This window comes from Pagrus major, chromosome 4 (assembly GCF_040436345.1).
Source record: "Pagrus major chromosome 4, Pma_NU_1.0".
NCBI classification, from domain to species: domain Eukaryota; kingdom Metazoa; phylum Chordata; class Actinopteri; order Spariformes; family Sparidae; genus Pagrus; species Pagrus major.
The window spans coordinates 31,014,790-31,035,431 of record NC_133218.1 but is presented as its reverse complement, the minus strand read 5'-3'; the positions used below and the strand labels follow the sequence as shown (position 1 = coordinate 31,035,431).

General features: G+C 41.4%; 1 protein-coding gene across 1 annotated transcript in view; it reads right to left on the bottom strand.

The window, feature by feature from the left end:
• The window catches only part of LOC140994296 (transmembrane protein 266-like), a 39,117-nt gene extending 22,071 nt beyond the window's left edge, over nucleotides 1-17,046 (bottom strand). Inside the window, exons 1-2 of the mRNA XM_073463865.1 lie at nucleotides 17,042-17,046; nucleotides 14,821-15,012 (exon numbers count right to left, since the gene is read on the bottom strand). Coding sequence (XP_073319966.1) covers nucleotides 14,821-15,012; nucleotides 17,042-17,046 — 197 coding nt within the window. The remainder of the gene's footprint in view (nucleotides 1-14,820; nucleotides 15,013-17,041) is intronic.
• Between the last annotated feature and the right edge of the window lie 3,596 nt (nucleotides 17,047-20,642).

Sequence of the window (20,642 nt, the reverse complement as noted above, 5' to 3'; positions counted from 1 at the left end):
GCTTAACATCCATCCATCCTTATTCTGATCGAACACAATACAGAATAAATCATTTCACTCAAATCCTTCAATTTGAAGGTTTCCTCAATGGGAAGTATGATGCCTTTATTTCTACTTTGCCTTTTGCTACTGACTTGTTTGTGTATTATCAGAAACTTAAGAACTATAAGAATATAATATAAGAAAATGCTAATGATATTAATATCAGTACCTTTATTTAGCTCTGAAAGGGGCAAACACTGCTAATTTGATGCCTGTCTAAAATCATATTTTAAGTCCACTCTCTGTACAACAGTTATCCCGTAAAACTGAGGTAATGGTAATCAAATTTTCGTTTTGGCCCCTAATTGAGACGCTGAAGTTCTGTATTTCTAGAGAAATCTTCAAGCTGTAGTGTGCAAAGTTAATATGATGTCTGAAGTATTATAACATATCTTTTTTTTTAAAAAAAAGTGTATCCCTGCTGTGTGCTGTGCAAGTCAAAATTAAAAAGTTAGAAAACCAATTAGCCATGAGCTAAGCAGCCAAAAATGTTTAACATTTCATCATTAATATATAATATTCTGGCCCAAACAACAAACAATTGGGAAAAGCTCACTGTACAGCTGATGCTGCTGCAGTCCGAGTCCTTTGAAGACTCATAATAAGTTGGATTGATCACTCCGTTTTTCTAAACTCAAAAGAACATATCCAATCCTTACAAACTCAATCAAGTGTAATGAATCAAGGCAATGACTGTTTTAATTTTCAGTTTTTACTCACTACTCATACGTCTTTTTCTTTGACTTGAGTTCTATTATTGGCGATTTCACTTTTAGGGTGCTTTGAGTCTGGTGGTGACAACTATTCCTGGGATGAGAGGTGCGGTCGTGAATGAAGAAGTTCAGTGAGATCATCTTGACACTTTTTATGTTGCATCGCTCCGCAAGAAATGTGACTTCATGAAACTAATTTACACCCTTACTGAGAAACAGAAAAAGAGACAAGATGTATTTAATCAAGGTCATTAAAGGAGACCTATTATGCTTTTTCATTTTTTTCTTTTCCTTCAGTATGTTATCGCTTACGTTATCTTGAAAGTTAAACAATGTCAAAGTCTGCACCAACAGAAGCTCCTCTCTCCCACAGAAAACACTGCTCCTGAAATGTCTTGTCACTAGTCCCGCCTTTAAGTCCGAATTAATGACATCACACTACGTCACCATGTCATTCTTTTGCATAATTTATGCCTCGCGGCTAGTTTGAGAGCGTTTCAGACAGAGGGGGGAACAAAGTGCTGCAACACTGGTCAGTATGAGAAAACGTACAGTGTGTGTTTTTTGAGCATTAAAGCATGTAAACCTATTCTAGTAGTGACCAAAAATAAAATTATGAACCTGAAAATGAGCCTATGTCTCCTTTACATTTACAATTTAGTTTAGTTTAGGTCTAGTGGCTCGCTGGGCACTAGTTTGTGCACTTTAAGTCCAAAAACCGTAATCTTAAATCAGGCAGGGGTCAAACTAGTCTCAGCAGATAGTCCAGTGTCGTAACCCCTACATGTTCGAAATAAAGATTCCAATCAATCGATCAAAAACAAGAACAGGATCCTACAGCCACACCAACAGCTCTGATGTTTCAGCAGTTCAGATAAAGTCAGTAGTCTCGATCCTCTCGGGATCATGAATGTGTGTAGAATATTTCACGGTAACCAGCTCAATAGTTGGTGGGGTATTTGAAACAACAGAATCCTGGTGGGCCTTTAAAGCTGCATTAGGAAATTTCTGACCACTAGAGGTCAGAAAGTGACACAAAAGCAAACTTACACCAACAATCTTTGCATACAAATTACTTATCAAGTTATGTTAGATTATTCAAATATAAGCAGAAACATAAAAGCATGGGATACCTTCTGGCCACCTGTCACCCAAGAAAAGAATGTGTTGTTGTAATTTAAGGTATTTTCTGCTCTCCGCATTGACCTCAAAGCTTGACTCCTTTAACACCTAACAGAAACAAATGATTTCCTTGAGTACAATTTCAAGATAAAGAAAAACTTGGGTATAGATTATTGCCTTCAGTTTTTGTTGTTTTTTTTGTTTGTTTTTTTTGTTTTTTTTATGTGTCTGGCTTAAACACACCATCTTTGTTTCTTTATTTGTGTTCTTGCCCAACCAGAACCTCCTACAGCCAGTGCTCCCAGCAGTGGCTTCAGGGCACAAGGCCCACCGTTTTTCAATGTAAAAATCACTGTACTTACAGCCAAACTGTCAAGAAACACTTCAGTGCTCATGGACTTCTGTTTTATCGGGAAAAGAAGAGAAGGGACAGGTCCAAGAAGACCCTCTTCTTCCTGAAGGAAGGATTACGAGTGTCCCTCCAAGCAACATCACAGGATGCTGCCTGTCAGGTGAGGCTGACTTTGCCACCAGCAGACTATCATCTCCTGGAAACAAATGTGTCTCCAGCAGGCTCCACATTTCAACCAATGCACACACTCACAAACACATACACAATGCTTCATGCTAAAGCAAGCGTGGAAAAGGAGGGAGTACCAACTAAGCATAAAATACATGCTGAGTTTCCCTGATGCTGTCAGATTGCAGGTAATTAATTTTACATTTGAAAGGTTCCCCATTACCAATGCCTGTGCACCATTGATCACAACACATCAGCAGGGAAGACGCAAGCCACAAAACTCCTGCAGCACTTTCAGGGGAAACAGAACCAAAGGAATAAATGACTGACCCTGGAGTCAGATATAAATCTGAGGTACTGACTTCTGCTCAAAGATCGAGCAGCTTTTGTTTCCTTTTTTTAACTTGGCAATAGCTAAAAGGAAATAAGACAAGTGAATTATTACTAAACAGTATTTACCTTCATACATCAACAGTATTGTCAGGCAAGCGTATTATTTATTCAAATTGTTCCTTTGTTTATGTGTGACAGTTACATAACAGCTTCTTAGTTTCACTCCAAGTCATTCTAGCAGCAATGGCTGAAACTGTACTGTGTATGACACTTCAAATGTTAGCATTTGGATCTAAAGTTTGATTGAAGCTATTGTCAATCTGGACTGATTACAATGCCCTGCGTAAAATGCAGTTTACAAGGTTAATGCCTTCATTGCACCGGGCACGTCTCTGTGACTTTGCATGTGTGACGCAGTTTTGTTCTGTCCTCCACGCAGCTTCATACCCCACCGGAAAAGTTTCAGAAGCAGAGCGTCCTGCCTGATGTTAACTTGTTCAGGTCGTGTTTATTTCTTCATTCATCCTTGATAGGTGTGCTTCTACCTAGGGTGAGTAAGCTACGCAGTTAAACGTACAATATGTAACATCTGCCGCTAGGGGGGCTCTCTATCAAACCGAAACAAAAGATGTTTGCCGAGTGTTTGGAGGGCCAGGTGGAGCGGTGGGACAAGAGCTCAGCTGCTTAGGGGCTAGAGAGTCTGGATTAGTGCCAGACCCTCTGGAGAATAAACACCTGGAGTCACTTCAGATTCTGCTCTGAACGAAAACCGCTTACCGACAGGATGTGAGCTCGGAGATTACTCTCTAACTTTCGGGGTTAAAGTTGATTTATCTTCACTCCTGTTTATCAGCCTGACTGCAGCCTGACTTATTTCTGACTTTGTTGTGCTGCTGCACGAGTCTGCACAGCCTGTTTTATTTTGAAAGTTGACTGGATGCACTCTGCTGCTCTGTGCATCTTAACACATCTTCTTCTCACTTGTAATAGACACTAACATTAAACTGAAAGGCACCCAGGGCGCATTTATATATACAGATCTCATTCATGAAGAAAGATGGAATCTGACTGGAGACTGTAGTTCCCTGGTACTCTGTATAGACGTTTATACAGACACCTGATAACATTATTTGAAGCTACGTCTCACAGCAGCACGGTGAAGAGTGCTGAGCTAACGGTCAAATTAGCTTCAACCCCTCATGTCGAACAGCATCATATTTAATGTGATGTGTAATGTAACTACAAGAAAGAACTTATAGGGTTAAGTGAGTTAAGTTTACTGTGAGCAGTTTCTCGTGCACACAACACAATGAACAAGGGCAACTGGTGTTCAGCTCTCCCTCGCAGTCCTGTGGGAACGCTGGGAAAAGACTCATTTGTATGTTACAAGGGGACAGGAAGGTCAGTGTGTGTGTGAATGTGTGTGTGTGTGTTTGTGTGAGAGAGACTGCAAGGGTGTATTCTGTATTCTGTGTGTGTATACACCATATGTGTGCATTCATATGTGCGCGTCCAATCAGAGCCAGCCGAGATCAGTACCCTATAGACTGCAGTTGGTTCTGGATGTCAGCTGAGGTGACAGAAGTGAGTTGATCTGGAACAGAAGCCACTCTGGAGCTCATTTAAAAGATACAGCAAACAAAAAAAACTGCATAACTGCGGAATATGAGGGCACATGAATGCAGATAAGTTTAAAATAGCTAATAAAATATCTACATTGTCACACAATAACCGATGGGTCCGAGATTGCTTTCCTGCCAAAGTGTTCTACCTCTTTTGCTCTCCACGAGGACTATAAACTCGCATGCAAACAAAGCCTTGGACTACAACGGACTACAAACGGAAACCAGAACACTTCTGATACCAAACTCTTGTCCCTTGCATGTGGATTCTGCATTCATATGATATTTATAAAGATTATCCCAAAGGTGACCAGTAATAACAAGGTGTGAACAGGGTGAGTTGCTCAGTATCGGAGACATTATTATCCACGCAGAGGCCCACTGATAAAATGTAGTTTAAGCCCATCTTCATCTTCAGAATTAATTCTATATTTTAACACAGAGGTAAAGACAAATATATCTATTTACATCTGCACTGAGACCGTCAGGCTGGACTCCACTAAAAGGTTTCTGCTCCGGCACTTGATCCCTCTCCCTTAATAGCCAGAACAGCAGCCTCACACCTCACACCAGTGTGTGTGAATATCAACCACTCTGCCACCACTCTGCACCTCCTCTCTGAAGGCGATTTAGGGGCCGGGTGTGAGGATGGGCGTTAACTGAGCTACACATGGTGCTCTGCAGGTCTTTCTTTGTAACCATTACCATATTATCAATACTGAGGTTTTGCAGCCTGCGGACACACAGTGTGAGATGAAGCTAATGTCAGGGCACGCAAAATACACAACAGATTACCTTGATATTTAAATGTAAACAAGGACATACTGTACATTACTCAATATAATGCAGCATTTTAGTTTTAGGTCTATTTGAAGTATTGGTGTATTTATAGAAAGAAGCACTATTTCAGTATTTTTTCATCATTTGGGGAATCTCTGACGTCCATTTGTCCTGAAGACAGACAGAAAACATCTCTTTGACAAATGATGAACATTTAGCTCCTACACTGACATGGGCCAGCAGCCCTCCCTGTGGCAGAGGAATTAAGGAGCCTGGGAGATAACAGGGAGGCCGGTCACTCTCTGGTCGCTCTCTCAGACAACTTCCTGTGCTCTCTAATTAAATCAGGCCAAATTGGCTCGACCAGGTGAGAGCCTTCAGAGAATGCATTATTTCAAAATGCAAGACTTCAACATTTGACTTTGATTTCCCTCCTCTTACAAAGTTGCAGCGTGTAAAGTAAAAATGCAGAGGTGGACCCACAAAAAATTGTTATACAGGTTTATTTTGGTTTTGAATGGAAGCCGAGGAGGGCCATGACATCCACACGGCTCTTATCTTGAGAAAACAAAGCTTTTTATCTCAAGATGACAAAACAATTAACTTTTTAACCTGAGAGCAGCTGGGCTTTTATAGTGTTCCTTACTGACAAAGAGATACAATGTTGAAAGTAACTCCACATGCCAAAAAACATGCCTACATGCGACAAGCAGTTCCTCAATGTCCCTTTAATCGGGGGGACATCATGTTGTGTGTCCGTCAAATGTCCTTGTTATGCAAAAATGCTATAATTTAGCTCATGTCCGGGTTACAAAAGTCGAGTTTCCATGCCCGCCACAAAATTCCCCAGAGATGGCTGTGATCATTATGCAAAGTTGATGTGTATTTTCCATCTTTAACCACATTATGAAACTTGCAAATGGGCCAGTAGTTATTTCCAAAATGGAACATTTGGACCCTTGGCCTAAAGCTGGTGGGTGGCAGAGAGAAGTTGTTTTTTCCTCTTTTCACCCCCTTGCTCACTACAGATTTAGACGAACCATCTGGTGCCGGTGCCTAACCCTGGACTCCTTGCACATTTGGAACAGCCGTATCAGCAACATATGCTTCTGTCTTCGCGTCTGGCAACCATACACCCATCACCGGGATGGGAGGTGACATCATTCCACTGCTCAGGTGTGCACTTGTAATGGCAGTGGGAGGGTTGGTCTGGTGAGCCTGTCGGGCAACTTCAATCTTAAGATATGTCTACACTGCGTGCTTTTATCCAGGTGTTATCCCCTGTCGTCAGACAATAATAAACCCAGGTAATTCTCCTTATCCCTTATCACACTGTCGGCATCGTACTCTCCACCCTGACCTTTTCCACACCTTTTTATGTGTGTGTCGTGCCACAGGCGATGGCAGCAGGATATTTTCTGCCACTGTATTGCAGCAGCTTGCAGAGTGTCAGGTGTTTTGCTGAAAAGCGGCTGTTACGTGGTGTTTTAATTGGCTGTAGCTCAGAGTTTAGTGTCACATTACTCAAAGAGAGTCATGGCTTTGGTTGTCGTTGCCTATATTCAAAATTCCATTACTTGACCTGTCGTTTCTCTGACAGAGATGTACCATATGTGACAATTTTTAACTTACAAAATAATTAATTATTATTAATTATTATTAATTAATTATTTAACATAAACTTTCAAAACTCAGCGAAATATGCCTTCTGATCAGCCGCTGCTCTATTTAAATATTCATTTAATTGCCAGTTTAAACCATCAGTGTGAGCCGCAGATGAGGCCAGGCCCTTCAAATCTCCCTTGATGTCATTCTTTGTTAAAACTGGCTTTATTTTTTTTTTTTTTATTTTATTCCACCAGCAGCAGCCTACACAAATACAAGCTGAAATGCACCAAAAGAACTCTTCAACCTAAAAAAAAAAAAAAAAAAAAAGTGAGCAAACAAACAAAAGCAGCTTGATGACTAGGAGGAGAGTGGGCGGCCATGAAAGTGCTGAACACAAGCCCACGCCACCTTGGTCCTCCCAGCATTTTTCCTAGACAGGAAGATGGATGGGCCCAACTCTATTAATAACTACAGTCCACTTACCATGACGCCAAAACTGCTAACACTGCAACTGCCCCCTGATGCTAGCTAGAACAACCACCTCCCACAATGTCGCCCACGTCTCTCCTGATAGGAATACTGTGCTCGGCAACAATACAGCTAACGGGTGCTGGAAACCTCCAACCTGTCCACCCTCCTTCACCCTCGCCACAGGACGACGAACCTAAAAGGCTCCTGGAGGCTTGCGAAGGTTCTTACGGTAGTTTTGGTCAGCGTGGTGCGCCGACAACTGCGTGGAGTGATGAGAAAACACGGTCTGCTTCTTGGCTTTTAGTTTAGTTACAGTGCAGATTGGTATTCAGTATGGGAAGGGATGCTTTGTGTGAAATCGAGGGCAGAAAAAGATGGAAAAAGATGAGACGGTGAGTGTGAAACTGGAATAGACGAAGAAGTGATAACGTCGAGGGGAAAAATCAGGAGAAATATAGAAATGTGAAGAAAAGGTGGTGAAAGGGAGAGGAAGAAGAGCCGATCTAAATGTGCAGAAGCATCAATGAAGGAACACTATTGTTCCTAATGAGATGTGACAGCCCAGTATAAACTGGAATATGAAGTGAACCATGATTACAGAGGATTAGATTAACAACCACTATGTAGTGCAGTGAGAAAGCTTTTCAGGCCCGTTCCTTCTCTCTCTGTGTATAAATACTCTATGTGCTGTGTTTCGGTTCATGCATGCATAAATATGTGTGTGTGTGTGTGAGAGAGAGAGAGAGAGAGAGAGAGAGAGAGAGAGAGAGAGAGAAGAGGGTTTTTTCTATGCGAGTGACTACTTTGCCGTCATGTGAAGTGAGGGCAGCGCACTATACGAGAGATAGCAGTAAGGTCAGCTCCACCTTCACAATGCTACAGGCTATGATATGCAAACATGGCTGACAGTAGGTGCTTCATCACACAGTGGCAGCTTGACACAGGAGCCTTTTCTCTTGATTAATCCTCCTTTGCTTGCTTCCTGCTATGAGACGCGCCGCAGCCTTACAGTGTTGGCAAACCATAATAACACAAGGCTCTGTTCGGTTACCATCTAATCTGTAAACGTGTGGGGAGAAAAACACTGCCAGCACGTTGTCTAAATATATGATTTTTCTACCTGCAGTTTTTCTCTGAGTTTCAATTTCAGGGACTTGTCGACGAAACTGATTAGTTCAATAACTTTAACACACACTACAAGCCAGTATATTAAATTTGATGTCAGCTTTTAACTGTTCACTTCTTCCTGGGAGTGAGTAGAGGAGAAAAGTTTTGCTGACAGTGACATTACCGGTGAAGATAACTTCCAGGCCTCGTCCAATGAGCCGTCGCCATGTTGATGAAACACCTCTACTTCACTTTCAGGAGCGCACCTTCTCGTTTTTGCCAAACATAACTACGGAGCATGTCTAAACATTCCCCACGCGCATCTTTTTTTTTTTTTCCATCACGCTCCCTCACTGCCTCAAAGCCAATGAGCCAGCTAATGCAGACTGGGAGTAGAGGGGTGTGTGTATGTGTGGGGTGGTGGTGGTGTTGGGGCAATCCACTTTTCCAGGTAGAGTCAGCGGAGCAGTCAATAGATTCCTCTCCCACATGCATTTTTATTTTGATGGCTGTGGATCGCTGTCTCGCCTTCTCTCTACAACACTTCATCATTCAACACGCCCATAAAAAGGTTCATTTCCTCCGCCCCATTTCCCTTTAGGTGAGTTTGGCAATCGTTCTCCAGCATTTCCTATCTGCACTCTGACAGCAAATACAAATACAAGCCTGATGGTGCTTACATCCTGTCATGACCCGACAAAATCAACTCACAGGTAGCTAATGTCAGAGCTCTGACCTAAAGGGGCACTATGTAGTTTTGGAGAAAAAAATCTAACTATTATTATTAACAAATATTAACAATATTAATGATGTAATAATACAAACTCAGAAATATTTATCTTTTCAATAAGTGAATAAACAAGCTGTTCTCGGAGGAAAATAAGGTCCCGAGAACACTGGCTGAAGCTAGAAAAGTGGCAGGGTCCGCCACATATAAACAAAGTAAAGCGGTTAAGGTCGTCCTTTAAGGTCAGTTTGTTTATTCAGTCACAAAAACGAAGACAGTTTGTTTATTTAGTTTGTCTAGGCATAAAAAAAATCAGCCAGTGAAGATGTTTCTCTTCTGATTAAAATTTCTTTCCAAAAACTACATAGTGCACCTTTAAGGAGCCATGGGAGACCATCGCACAACATGATGATGGTGCACGGGCGTGGTGCTCGTGAATGTCATTAAAGGAGGCTAATGGCCGCTGTCTGTTTGAGAGGTGGATCGATACGGTAATGAGGAGACTGATGCACAGGCGTAATCACCGAAAAGCCCAGCGGTGCTGAAATCCACAGAATAGAATAGCATCGGGTCCTGACTGACACCTTCACTGAGACGCCCTCTGCCTACATCTGACTGGTTCTAATGACGTGGCCTTAATGTCAGAGGAGCTTCCCTGTCGGTGCTGTTTTTGGCAGAAACACCTGACGTGATGCGAGACCTATGAGCAGCGGGGGTTCTTGATGTTTCACCTCTGTTATCGCAGAGCAAGAGGTGTCGAAGCATCCTTGTGAAACTTCCCAATATAAGGCCAGACACAAGGCCCGGTGATAGTGATTAATGTGGGAGATTAGTATAGCATTTAAAGCATAGCGGAGATGTAACGTACACATTACTGGAGCTCTTGCCTGGTGGATTTAAATGGGATTTCATTAGAGCTAAAAGAAAGAATGATGACTTTTACAACTCCCACTGGCAGCATTTTTACAGGCAGACATTTCACACTAATGACTTGAATATGAAATAGTGACCCCATCGCACTAAGCACAGTTTGAGTAAATTGAGCTCTCTGGTAAAATAACCTTCACCGCAGTGACTGGTGAGGCTGTTATTAGTGCTTCTTGCAGCAGGGTTTCTACGGGACCAGAGGAAGAACCCCGGACCCAAGCACATTTGAACATATTGGTGGTCTCGTGTTTTTTTTTTTTTTTTGATTACTCGACAACAACAGGCCTGTGACCCAGTTACTGACCAACTCTCAGACTTACAGGTATTTCACAGGTTGAGCTACAATAGGAAATGTCTCGTGCATAATTCATCACTTCAAGACAGTGAGGACAATCACAGTAAACACGCTCACTTCTATCCATTATGCATAGGGATGGAAATACATGCTATCACTCACCCCGATATGAAACAGAAAACATGAAGTTGTGTACTGCTTGTGATACAAGCGCAGTGTGAGTGTCGGCACCGCCTTCTGTTGACGGTGCGTCTGTTAAATCCATCTGTTTCTGGCCATGACTGAAGGGAACCAATGGAGTGAGACCTGATTTGGTGTCAAACGAAGTACTTGGATGAGGCGGCGTGTATGGATTTGGCGTGTGCGTACGTGTGCGTACGTGTATTGGATTCTGTGCTACAGCTTATGGTGTTTATGTGCATCCTGGTGAGAGCTCGTGCAAAGAGCCAGGTTTGAGTCACGGTTACTGGACGGAATGGAAAGACTGGACGGTGAGCAGGTTTTAACGACGGGGCAAAGAAATCTGTTAAGGCTGTGACTAATCAAAAAGACGGCTGTGATGTGTCATCATATCCATATGCCATCGCAGCATTTCACACTCATGGTAAAGCGGAAAAACAAGACCTGTTATCAGCAGGTCATAAGTTTAATGTGTCTCTGACTGATACGACTGTGAGAATAACACAAGGACACAGGCAGCAAATGCACGAGAGCGCGACGGGAAGACAGGACCGAGAAACACAGGTGACACGGGACAAAACAGACAAACCAACGAAGAATGGGGGGAAAATACAGCCGTAAATACACAGGGAGTGATTAACCAATGAGACACAGGTGCACACAGAAAAAGAGTGGGAAATATAATATTACCAAAATAAAACAGGTACTAACTAAATCAAAAAAACTGAGTCACGACACGCTGAAATCTGCGTAGCCTGTTTTTAGTCTATTGGCTGTTTGTCTTTCTTCATAATCTTTAACTTGAAGTTTATTTATTGACTAAGCTTTGAGCCTGCATGGCGCAATGTAGGCAGACGTAAACGTTCCTCGTCATGCATCCGGACAGAATTCCCTGTCAAAGGAAAATAAAATCATAAAAAACAAAAAGTGAGCACCAAGTGTTGATGCCTGATTACATACACGCCATTAAAAACACACAAGAGCAGCCTGTGACTATTTGTAGGTTTAAAATTATTTAAAACGTTGACGGCATCAACTGGAGGTACGTTGCACTACAAACATTAAACCGCCTGCTTTTGATCACCAAATAAAATAATCGGAAGTGACGGCATGTATAGTTAGACAGCACCAAAGACTTACAAGAAATTAAGAGTGTGATATTATCGGCTTCTGGCACATGCGTCGCAAAATGTCACTTACAATAAAGGCTCCCGTTGTCAGCAGGCGGTGGGAGGAGGGCGGTATTTAGTCTGAAATGATGAATTGATCTCAGTTAACTTATGGACGCTGTACAACCCAGAGGTTGTCACTTAATGATAAATGGACGTAATACTGAGCAACGGGGACAGCAAGTCAAGGACTTGGGGAAGGAGACTTAACACATGATGGATGATGATCATGCATACTATGTGGCATTAATGCAAGTGTGATGGGGAAAGTGTGTGTGTGTGTGTGTGTGTGTGTGCATGAAATGTTTGCAGATAACAGCTTCAGGTTCTTGTGCCACCACAGAGTTTCTATCATGGTCTTCTGAACAGAGCAAAGATTGTTCATGCCAAGAACATGATGACACCCCTTTTACAAATGTGTACTGTAGACATGTTCATACATATACAGTACCATAGAGAATAAAACTATTATGATATACTGACCAATAAAACTACTAAAAACTATTTTAAAAATGACTATTACTAAATATTTACAACAAGGAGGGTTTAGAAATATTTTAGTTTTTATAGAGTGCAGTCAGAGCACTGCAAAAAGTGCAAAAAATTGCATTTACATAAAAATGGGTTACAAGAGACAGATTATAATAGGAACTTTCAAAATAAAAGCACATGGAGCTAAAATGTCCTGACTTTAAGTCCCTTACATGTGTCCGAGCAAACTCCATAAATACTGGGCACTACATTTCCCACAATGCAACTCATAATGCTTTTCATAGACCTGCCCTACTCTGGAAATATTTGTATATATATAGTATATTTTACTATATTGTATGGTATAGTATTGTATTGTATAATATGGTTTAGTATATTGATAACATCACCACAATCTTTATCTAAAAGTTTACTTTTACTGTAGCTGTAGTTAAAGTCCTTATTTTGATGCATTATAATTCAGCCTTGCCTGTTACAGCTGGGGTCACAACATGTGTGTGACACATATAAAAGGTGAAGTGAAGTGAAGTCTCTCCTGGAGGTTGCAGCTCTCCCATGCTTCCTATTTGCTCATGATGATGAGCTGGTGGAGTAAATGTTACATAAATAATCTTTCTTCAATATGTTTTCACTGCAGCCATGTGTCTACTTCTCTTTCACCATCATCAGAGGTAAAGGTATTGAACACCTGCCCATCCATTCAGTTGACAGTTCCAGCAGAGCTCCAGTCATTTGAAGTTTCACTAAAGCAGTGTGGTTCACCATCCATGTATGATGCATACTGTCTTTGAATTTACAACCTGTGTGCCTGCTGTCTCTCCGAGCTTCTGCTGGTATTTTAACATCCCGGGACCATGTTGGAGATGTGTTTTCACTTTAACATGTTGTCCCTCTAAGTTTTTTTGTGCCAGCAATTCATAAAGAAATATAACATCATGGTATACTGCTGACAGTGGGAAGATCAGTTAAGTTTACTTTGCACCAACCAAGTCTTCAGTACACTCATAATCAGGAGAATTTGAAAGATGGACGCCTTCATAATAGAGCTGTATGTTCAGATAGGACCGGTGAGAATGAACGGCTTGGCCACTGCTGTCACTGGCTCCTCAGTCTGATGTTGTGGCCAATGTAATGACCTCAGGGTGAACATGACGAGCTCTGAGTACTAATATGTGTCAGAGAGCCGTTTTATTCTGAGTCATTTTTCACATCCTGTATGTAAGTACTTACTCTTTAACAACAGTCTTTGACATTAGGGTACATACAGATCTTCCACAACATCCACGTGCAAAAAGAAAAACGTATTAATCTTTATATTTAATTTAGAATCAGATGATGCTGCAGTTATAACGCATTTAAATGAATTTGCATTTCACCCTGTTTAACATCTGTGATGATTCATGCCTGACAGCAGATGTAAGAATAATGTCTCAACACGCAACACTAACATTTGTTGATGGATGTTGTTATGTTTAGAAAATGAAAATAATAGGCGCTGTTTAATTAGATATTATCGCAATGTATAGGCAAAATGATCATGTTAATTTGAGCTGCTCATAGCAGCTGAGTGAATTTTTTTAACTTCATAAATAACATTAAAGGTGCAATATGTAAGAATTGGCCACTCAAATTCATATTTAAAATAAATAGGTGGTAGCATATCACCAAAGTTACCGCTAGCTGACGCTAACTGTAGCTGCAGTTAGCTAATTAGCTCAGTTAACTGTGCAGTTAGACAGGGAGTTTGGAGCACAAGGAGAGTGTTGGTGTTCACATTGGAGCTTTGGACTCGGCCGGGCTGAGGCTAGCTGGTTAGCGTGCTAACTTCAGTAGATAACTTTGCAACACAATACATAAACATCATCAAAATCTGTCTAAAACTGTTATTTGTTTACCCATTCTATTTATTCAATTTTTGAACATTTTCAACAAAAATTCTTACATATTGCCGCTCAACTGTTATAAAAAGCAAAAAGTATCAAGAGTCAAGAACAAAACGGCCTGAACGAGTCTTATTAGGATTCAAAATAGCTGAATTAATCCTGGAGCAAACCAAACACACACACAAGAAATCACACTCACTCATGTCCGTCTGTTACTGTGCAGTTGGTTGTACAAGGACGATACAATATGACCAGGTTAACTGAGAAATGCAAATTTCTCAGTTAACCTGGTAATCGACTGCTAATCAACTCCACAATATTTCTTTGAATCACATCAGAAGAAGGATGTGAAAGATGTTTCAAAGGCAGGCTGTTCATTTGTTGATATCAAATTCAGAGTCAATACATCTTTAGTAGCTTGGATACACTATTATGTGAAATCTCTAAAAACATAATGTAGTAAAAGTGAACATCAAGAGAAAGGGGGGATCTGAAGCCAGCGGGGTAATTGAAGAAGAGCTGTGCAGGTAAAAATCTGGTCAGTTTTTCTAACAAACATATTCACATTATAAGCTCACCGGCAGGCAGGAAGCGTTACATTCAGTGGGGCTTTAAAGTTGTTTTTGAGGGTCCTAAAGCAAACCAGTGCTCAGAAGATGCAGGAATCTGTTGACTCAACACTGACAGTGAGTGTGTTTGTGCCACTTAACAATCATTTCAGAAAAGTCAACTACAGTACATAAAAATACCACCTGTGTGTCACTCACACATCAAAAAACAAACTCCATCACGAGAACAAGGCTTGCTACACGACAAAAGTTTCACTCACCCGTCCCTGTTTTCATCCTCGTCTGCGTTGGAGAGGAGCTGCGAGCCAGCCAGCGAGAGGTCCAGAGCTGCGAGGGGCAGATCTCTGTAGCCAAAACTCACCAGCTGGACCGGAGGAGCCAAGCACTGGTTCTCATCCTCCACTGGCTGGGAGATGATCTCCAAGTCTGACAGACCTGCCTGCTCCACTTCCCTAGTTACATGCCACCACCAGCAACACACAGACAGAAGACACACACGCACACAAGCACGAGAAGGAGACAGAATAGAGAGAAAAAAAACATACATTACTTTGAAATGATTTGTAGGATGTGTAAAGAATTATTATACACCGTTAAAATGAATTTAATCGTCTGACTTACAGGAAGAAAGATGCTACATTAGCTTCAATCTCTGGTTAAATGTCTTGAAAAAGCCGTCCCTTTTTACCATTTTTGGGTAAAAATTTCAATAGTTTAAATATCAAAACCACAACATAATGACATGCATCAATTATCATAAAAGTAGCAGATGCAGCCTAGATAACGGAGCAGGGGAAGAAAAGGACAGACGGGGTTTTTCTTGAAGAAGCGGAAATGTACGAGCACAAAAGCAGCGCAGATAAAAAAGACTAATTATTCAGCCCAGCAACTTCACTAAGAACACATTCTTATTTACAGTGACGGCCTCGGGGAGTAAACGCAGGGTCAGAGAGGGTTACGCACAAACACCCACTCAAGCAGCAGGGAGCTGCTGAGCACTCACACAATCGTCCACTGCCGAGGAGCAGAGGAGCTGCAGGTACGCTGCCTTGCTCAAAGACAAGCGATTACTGTAGGTAGAGTGCATATTGCTGCGACTGTCCGGTCGACAAAACTGAGCCACTGTCATCCGGTACTCGACAAGCTCGATTCAACAACAACAAAACACAAACAACGCAGATAGATGGAAGCTGTGAAGAGGAAGAGAAGTGACGAGAAACAAACTGAGGAAGGCTGAGGACTAAAAGGTGATACTAGCTGAGCTTGGGAGATTCATGTAACAGCAGTTAGCGGTTACTCTGGTGATATGCTGCCCCGTTTGTTTGTTTGTAGTATGAATTCCACAGGATTCTTACATATTGCACCTTTAAATTAATGCCACACTAATGTCATTTAAAGTTTTTAATGTTTATAATCTCATTTCCATCAAATTACCAACCATGCAATTAGCCTCTATCTCTCCTAGTTATGCTACTTAGTACCTCTGCTACTTAGTTCTGGCAACAGCTCGTCCACAGCTATAGTTAATGTTAGCTAGCTATAAAAGAGTAAAATTTAAAAAACTAAAAACTCAAGACCGGACAGGTCATATGTGTCCCAACTGTGCCTCTGAGGGTAAATCAAATAAAGTATTGCCATTCATGAATGTAGAATGTATTTATGTCTTATGTGTTGCATATATGTGTCACACTTTTTGATCAGTATTTTCTATTTATTTAATTTAAATTCATGGAATTTACAATGAACAGATTAACAGGTGATTAACAGTAAAAACATTTAAATGACAGGTTGGATATACCGTGCTCGCCTTCCTCTGTGTTCATATAACTAAACCTCCACCCTTATCCACCGAGAGTCTTTAAACCTTAATATCCAAATACACTGAAGCTGCTCAGTCGTGGACCAACGGCATGTAACCCAGCGTGCCCACAAGCCCCAGTTGTGTAAAAGCTGGGCCATCTCAGTAGAGCGTGGAGGTGGAAACAAATGCTGAGTGCAGCTGTAGACTGACTGTGTGTGCCCTGTGGTGTGTATTTTTAGACCAGAGCAGATGCTGGTGTATCATGTCTGCTGTGACGTCATCGCCTCTCTCTTTGTCAGCTGAGTGGATCCCCACTCTCCTTCAAACGTCAAAGGAAGTCAGGGAAAAAGGTAAACGGGGAGGGAGAGAAGGGGGGTGGTGGATTTCAGGGGTTATACAACGAGGAGAGGAGTGGCGATAAAGAAAATAAAAGAGCTATGAACAATACGAGAGGAGGAGATGGATATTTTAAAAAATGCACCAGAGAGACTGGCGTAAAGCTGAAAGGGGGCAGCGAGGTAAAAGGGAGAAGGGGTGACAGAGGGGCGCCAAGGTTCAGGAGGAGGACTCAAAAGGAGGAGGGGAGGTATATAAGGAAAAAGGTGAGAAGATGAGACATCGTTGATCAGACAGTAAAAATTATAAACTCTGTGTGCTTTCATTATTTTCCTATATTTTACCTCATGGCTTAGTCACTCATAAAACAACCTTGTAATGGCTGTGTGAAGATAGAACACAAAGGGTATTCCCAGCAGCCATTTGCTTTACTGATACACTTTTTCCACTTTCTTTTTCTGAATCCTTCACCTTCTCTCCTTCAGTCCTCCTCAAACTGCCATGCCAGACAACACTGAGTGACCTAAAACATTCAGAGCAGAGACACGCAACCTAACAGACAGGCATACCTTTAGGGAGGGGAGATACAGGTAGACAGGCGGGACGGGACGGACAGATACGCAGGGAGATAAAAGACTAACCCCCAACACACACATGAATACACACACATACACACCATGACCCTAAACCACAACCCAGCCACGGTTTATTAAAATGTACAGTGATAAAGTCAACGCTAAAGGACCTTTGATGCAATCTGGAGCGACCTGAGCTGTTGGAGGGCATCGTATTCTCTGCGAGTGACTGTAGGCTGTGTGTGTGTGTGTGTGTGTGTGTGTGTGTGTGTGTGTGTGTGTGTGTGTGTGTGTTTGGCAGGGAATCGTGGGTTATAGGTTTTAGGGAAATAATGATGGCCGATCTGATCTAAACTCTCACTCTGTGACCCGAACACCAGGAAGCTTGCAAGTAAACGGCCAAATACAAATTTCCCATGGAAGGACGTATAAAATATTCACAAGCATAAAGGATGAAACGTGACCATTCTTGCTTGTCGTCCAAGGCACCAAACAACACCTAACTGATCCATAAATACATTAAACAAGGCCTTAAAGGAGCATGCTACGCTTTTGAGGGACAGCACTGTCACAGCGCAGTCAGACAGGATTTGGCAAAATTTACTCAGTCATCATTAACTGCTAGCATTTGCTGAGTGAACGAGGCTCGACCAATTAACAACCTCACTCCCTTTTTCAATTGAGTGAATGGGGAGTGGCGTTTGGTCTGACTGCAACTTCAGCCAGCTTATGTATTAAAGCTGCTAGTAGGAGAAATTGAAACATAATGAATTTGCGACCCCTGTGGAGCCCTGTTGTGGCTCCAAAGGTCTTGATAATTTTTTTTTGTTTTGGAGTTTTTGGAGAGAGAAGTGCGTTTACCTGCCCTCTGTATCCCGCTCCTCCTCATCCCTGCTTGAGGCTAGTTAGATGCTACATTAGCTAGTACTAGCATTACACTCCCGCATCTCCGAGCATGGCATTTTTTAAAAAAAAAACTGTTATATGAGTGTAATGATAAATTGTTGGAGTGCTTTTTTAATGGTGGCTTTGAAACAGTTTTATAAAGCCTTTTCCTAATCTATAAACTGGAAGGTAAACTGTGCAAAGTATCTGAGGCTCCAAAACAAAAATAGTTGCATCAGGATTTCTGATGAAGTCCAAATGCCAGGATCATTGAGCTGTGTCTAATTTATATGAACTAAATTAAGAAGGCCTCAGTCACACAAAACAAATCCAACTGGCTATCGTTGCTATAGTGAAACCATAACCAGACCTACAGGTATTAAAAAACATCCCACCACCATATATTGTGACAAACCAACACTACAGCAGAGCACGACAAAGTCTGTGAGCACCAACAGAGAATGACTGCAAGAAAAAAAGGCACCAGCTGGAGTAATCTTACCACACCAAATGTATGAACACAACAACCAAATGAGTGAGTCACAGTCATTGTAAGCAGGTGTAATCTTAAAAACCTGTTTCAGGTGAGTAACCATGTGCCCGCTGGCTGCAAAGAACTTTAGCTGTGCACACTTTCTGTCCCATGGAAATACTGTAAAACTCCTGCACTCAACAGCCAGATGGATCTATTTATTTTGAATGGCAGCGTTTTTCAAGGACTTCAGAAATAGTTGAAGCAGACTGAGAAAGAGTTTGGACAACACAAAGGTAAATTACGACATAATAACTGCCAGACTGTTGATTCTCTAACCTGATATGCTGATAAGGATGTTAAGATTGAAAGCTTCTTTTCAAAGTAGAGGTGGCAGCTGTTTCCCAGGAGCAGTCTATCATAACTCTGCATGTATAGCATCCAGCATTCATTAATGAAAACCTTTTGCTTTCAGGAGGAAGTGTTATTGCAGTCCGGTCTCAAGAGAAGCTGCCCTCATCCCAATTTGATGGGATTATTTCCCCTCGGCAAAAGGGTCTTACTTTTCGATCGAGATACATACTCTATATAGTCAGAAAGATAGTCACTAGAGGCTGTGACGCTGTTGACTCATGTACAATGCAATATGTGTTATATGAGTGAAGAAAATGGATATTAAAGTATATCACTTTTTTCTCTGTGGGCAGCAGCCTTTTTCTTGTCTGTTCTGAAAATGTTATGATTTCAGTAATGTATACCTACAAAATCCAATAAATAAAATAATGAACAGAAACACAGCAGGGACAAAAAAATGTATAGATTGAGTTGAGAAAGCCATGTTTTTTAAAAATTATAATATTTCATATTAAAGCAACATTATGTTGAAATGGGCATTTTGTGCGATTTGGCGCCCCCCACAGTTTCTGAGTGCAACACCACTGTCGTAAATACAAATCCCAGGTCTGTAACAACTTGTCAGATGTAATGTAGGTGCTGACTACAAATGAAACTCATCACGTCGTAACAATGTTATGTGTTGAAAACGTGTATATTGATGTAAACAGGTATGCAACGCTGTGATCCCGCCCTCTCACTGAAGTTACACAGTGCAGAAACAAGTGATAGAGACACCATTCACCCTATCACAAGACACTGTACCATCAAAATGATTCTGAAGCTGTTATTTTAAGAGAAAAAAGTTACATAATGTTGCTTTAAGGTTATTGATGAATACGTAGGATTTGAGTCTTCAAGGGTTTTAAATGGCAAGTCTCAAAAATAACACAGCATATGTATGTCAGGATCGGACCTGTGCGTTGTTGCACCGTGTCGGTCGTCAATGTGTACGTGTACGTTTGTGCAAAGGACAAATATCTCAACACTTATTTTATTTGGCAAAGAATTAATTCCCACTCTGAGACTGTGGATGTACAGTATTTTGCCACAGTGGGTTGGCCTGATAGATGTTGTTTTCTCCACACTTCTCCTACACACAACACCTCATCCATACCACCTCTCATCTACAGCACAGCAGCAGCAGCAGCAGCGTTGGCTTTCTTCCCAAACAATCAGGACTGTACACATAACTACTCATGACAGACACAAGCTGTCCAGACCCCACCGGCTCACAGCTGACAGTATTGTACCTGGTGTGCTGCCTGGCTGCCAGTTGAGTTTGTGCAATGTTCAGCAAAGCCCTCATGTGAAGCATTCATAGGGTTAGTCATGTATTTTGAGATACTTGTGATATTACGGTGAATTTCTTTTTTTTTTTTTTACATGGTTTATATCCATTTTATTTGTGCCAAAGTTACATGAAAAGAAAAGAAGAACCCAAAAGAGACATAAAGTATGAATAAAATGAAGGTAATTATGCATTTAACAACAACTTTCATTAAAAGGTCGCTGTTCAGCTGACAGGTTTCATAGTAATATTGTTAAACCGCATCGACATAATGCATGGGAATAACTCTAACACCCTAAAGTCAAAACAATGTCAATGAAAAGAACCAA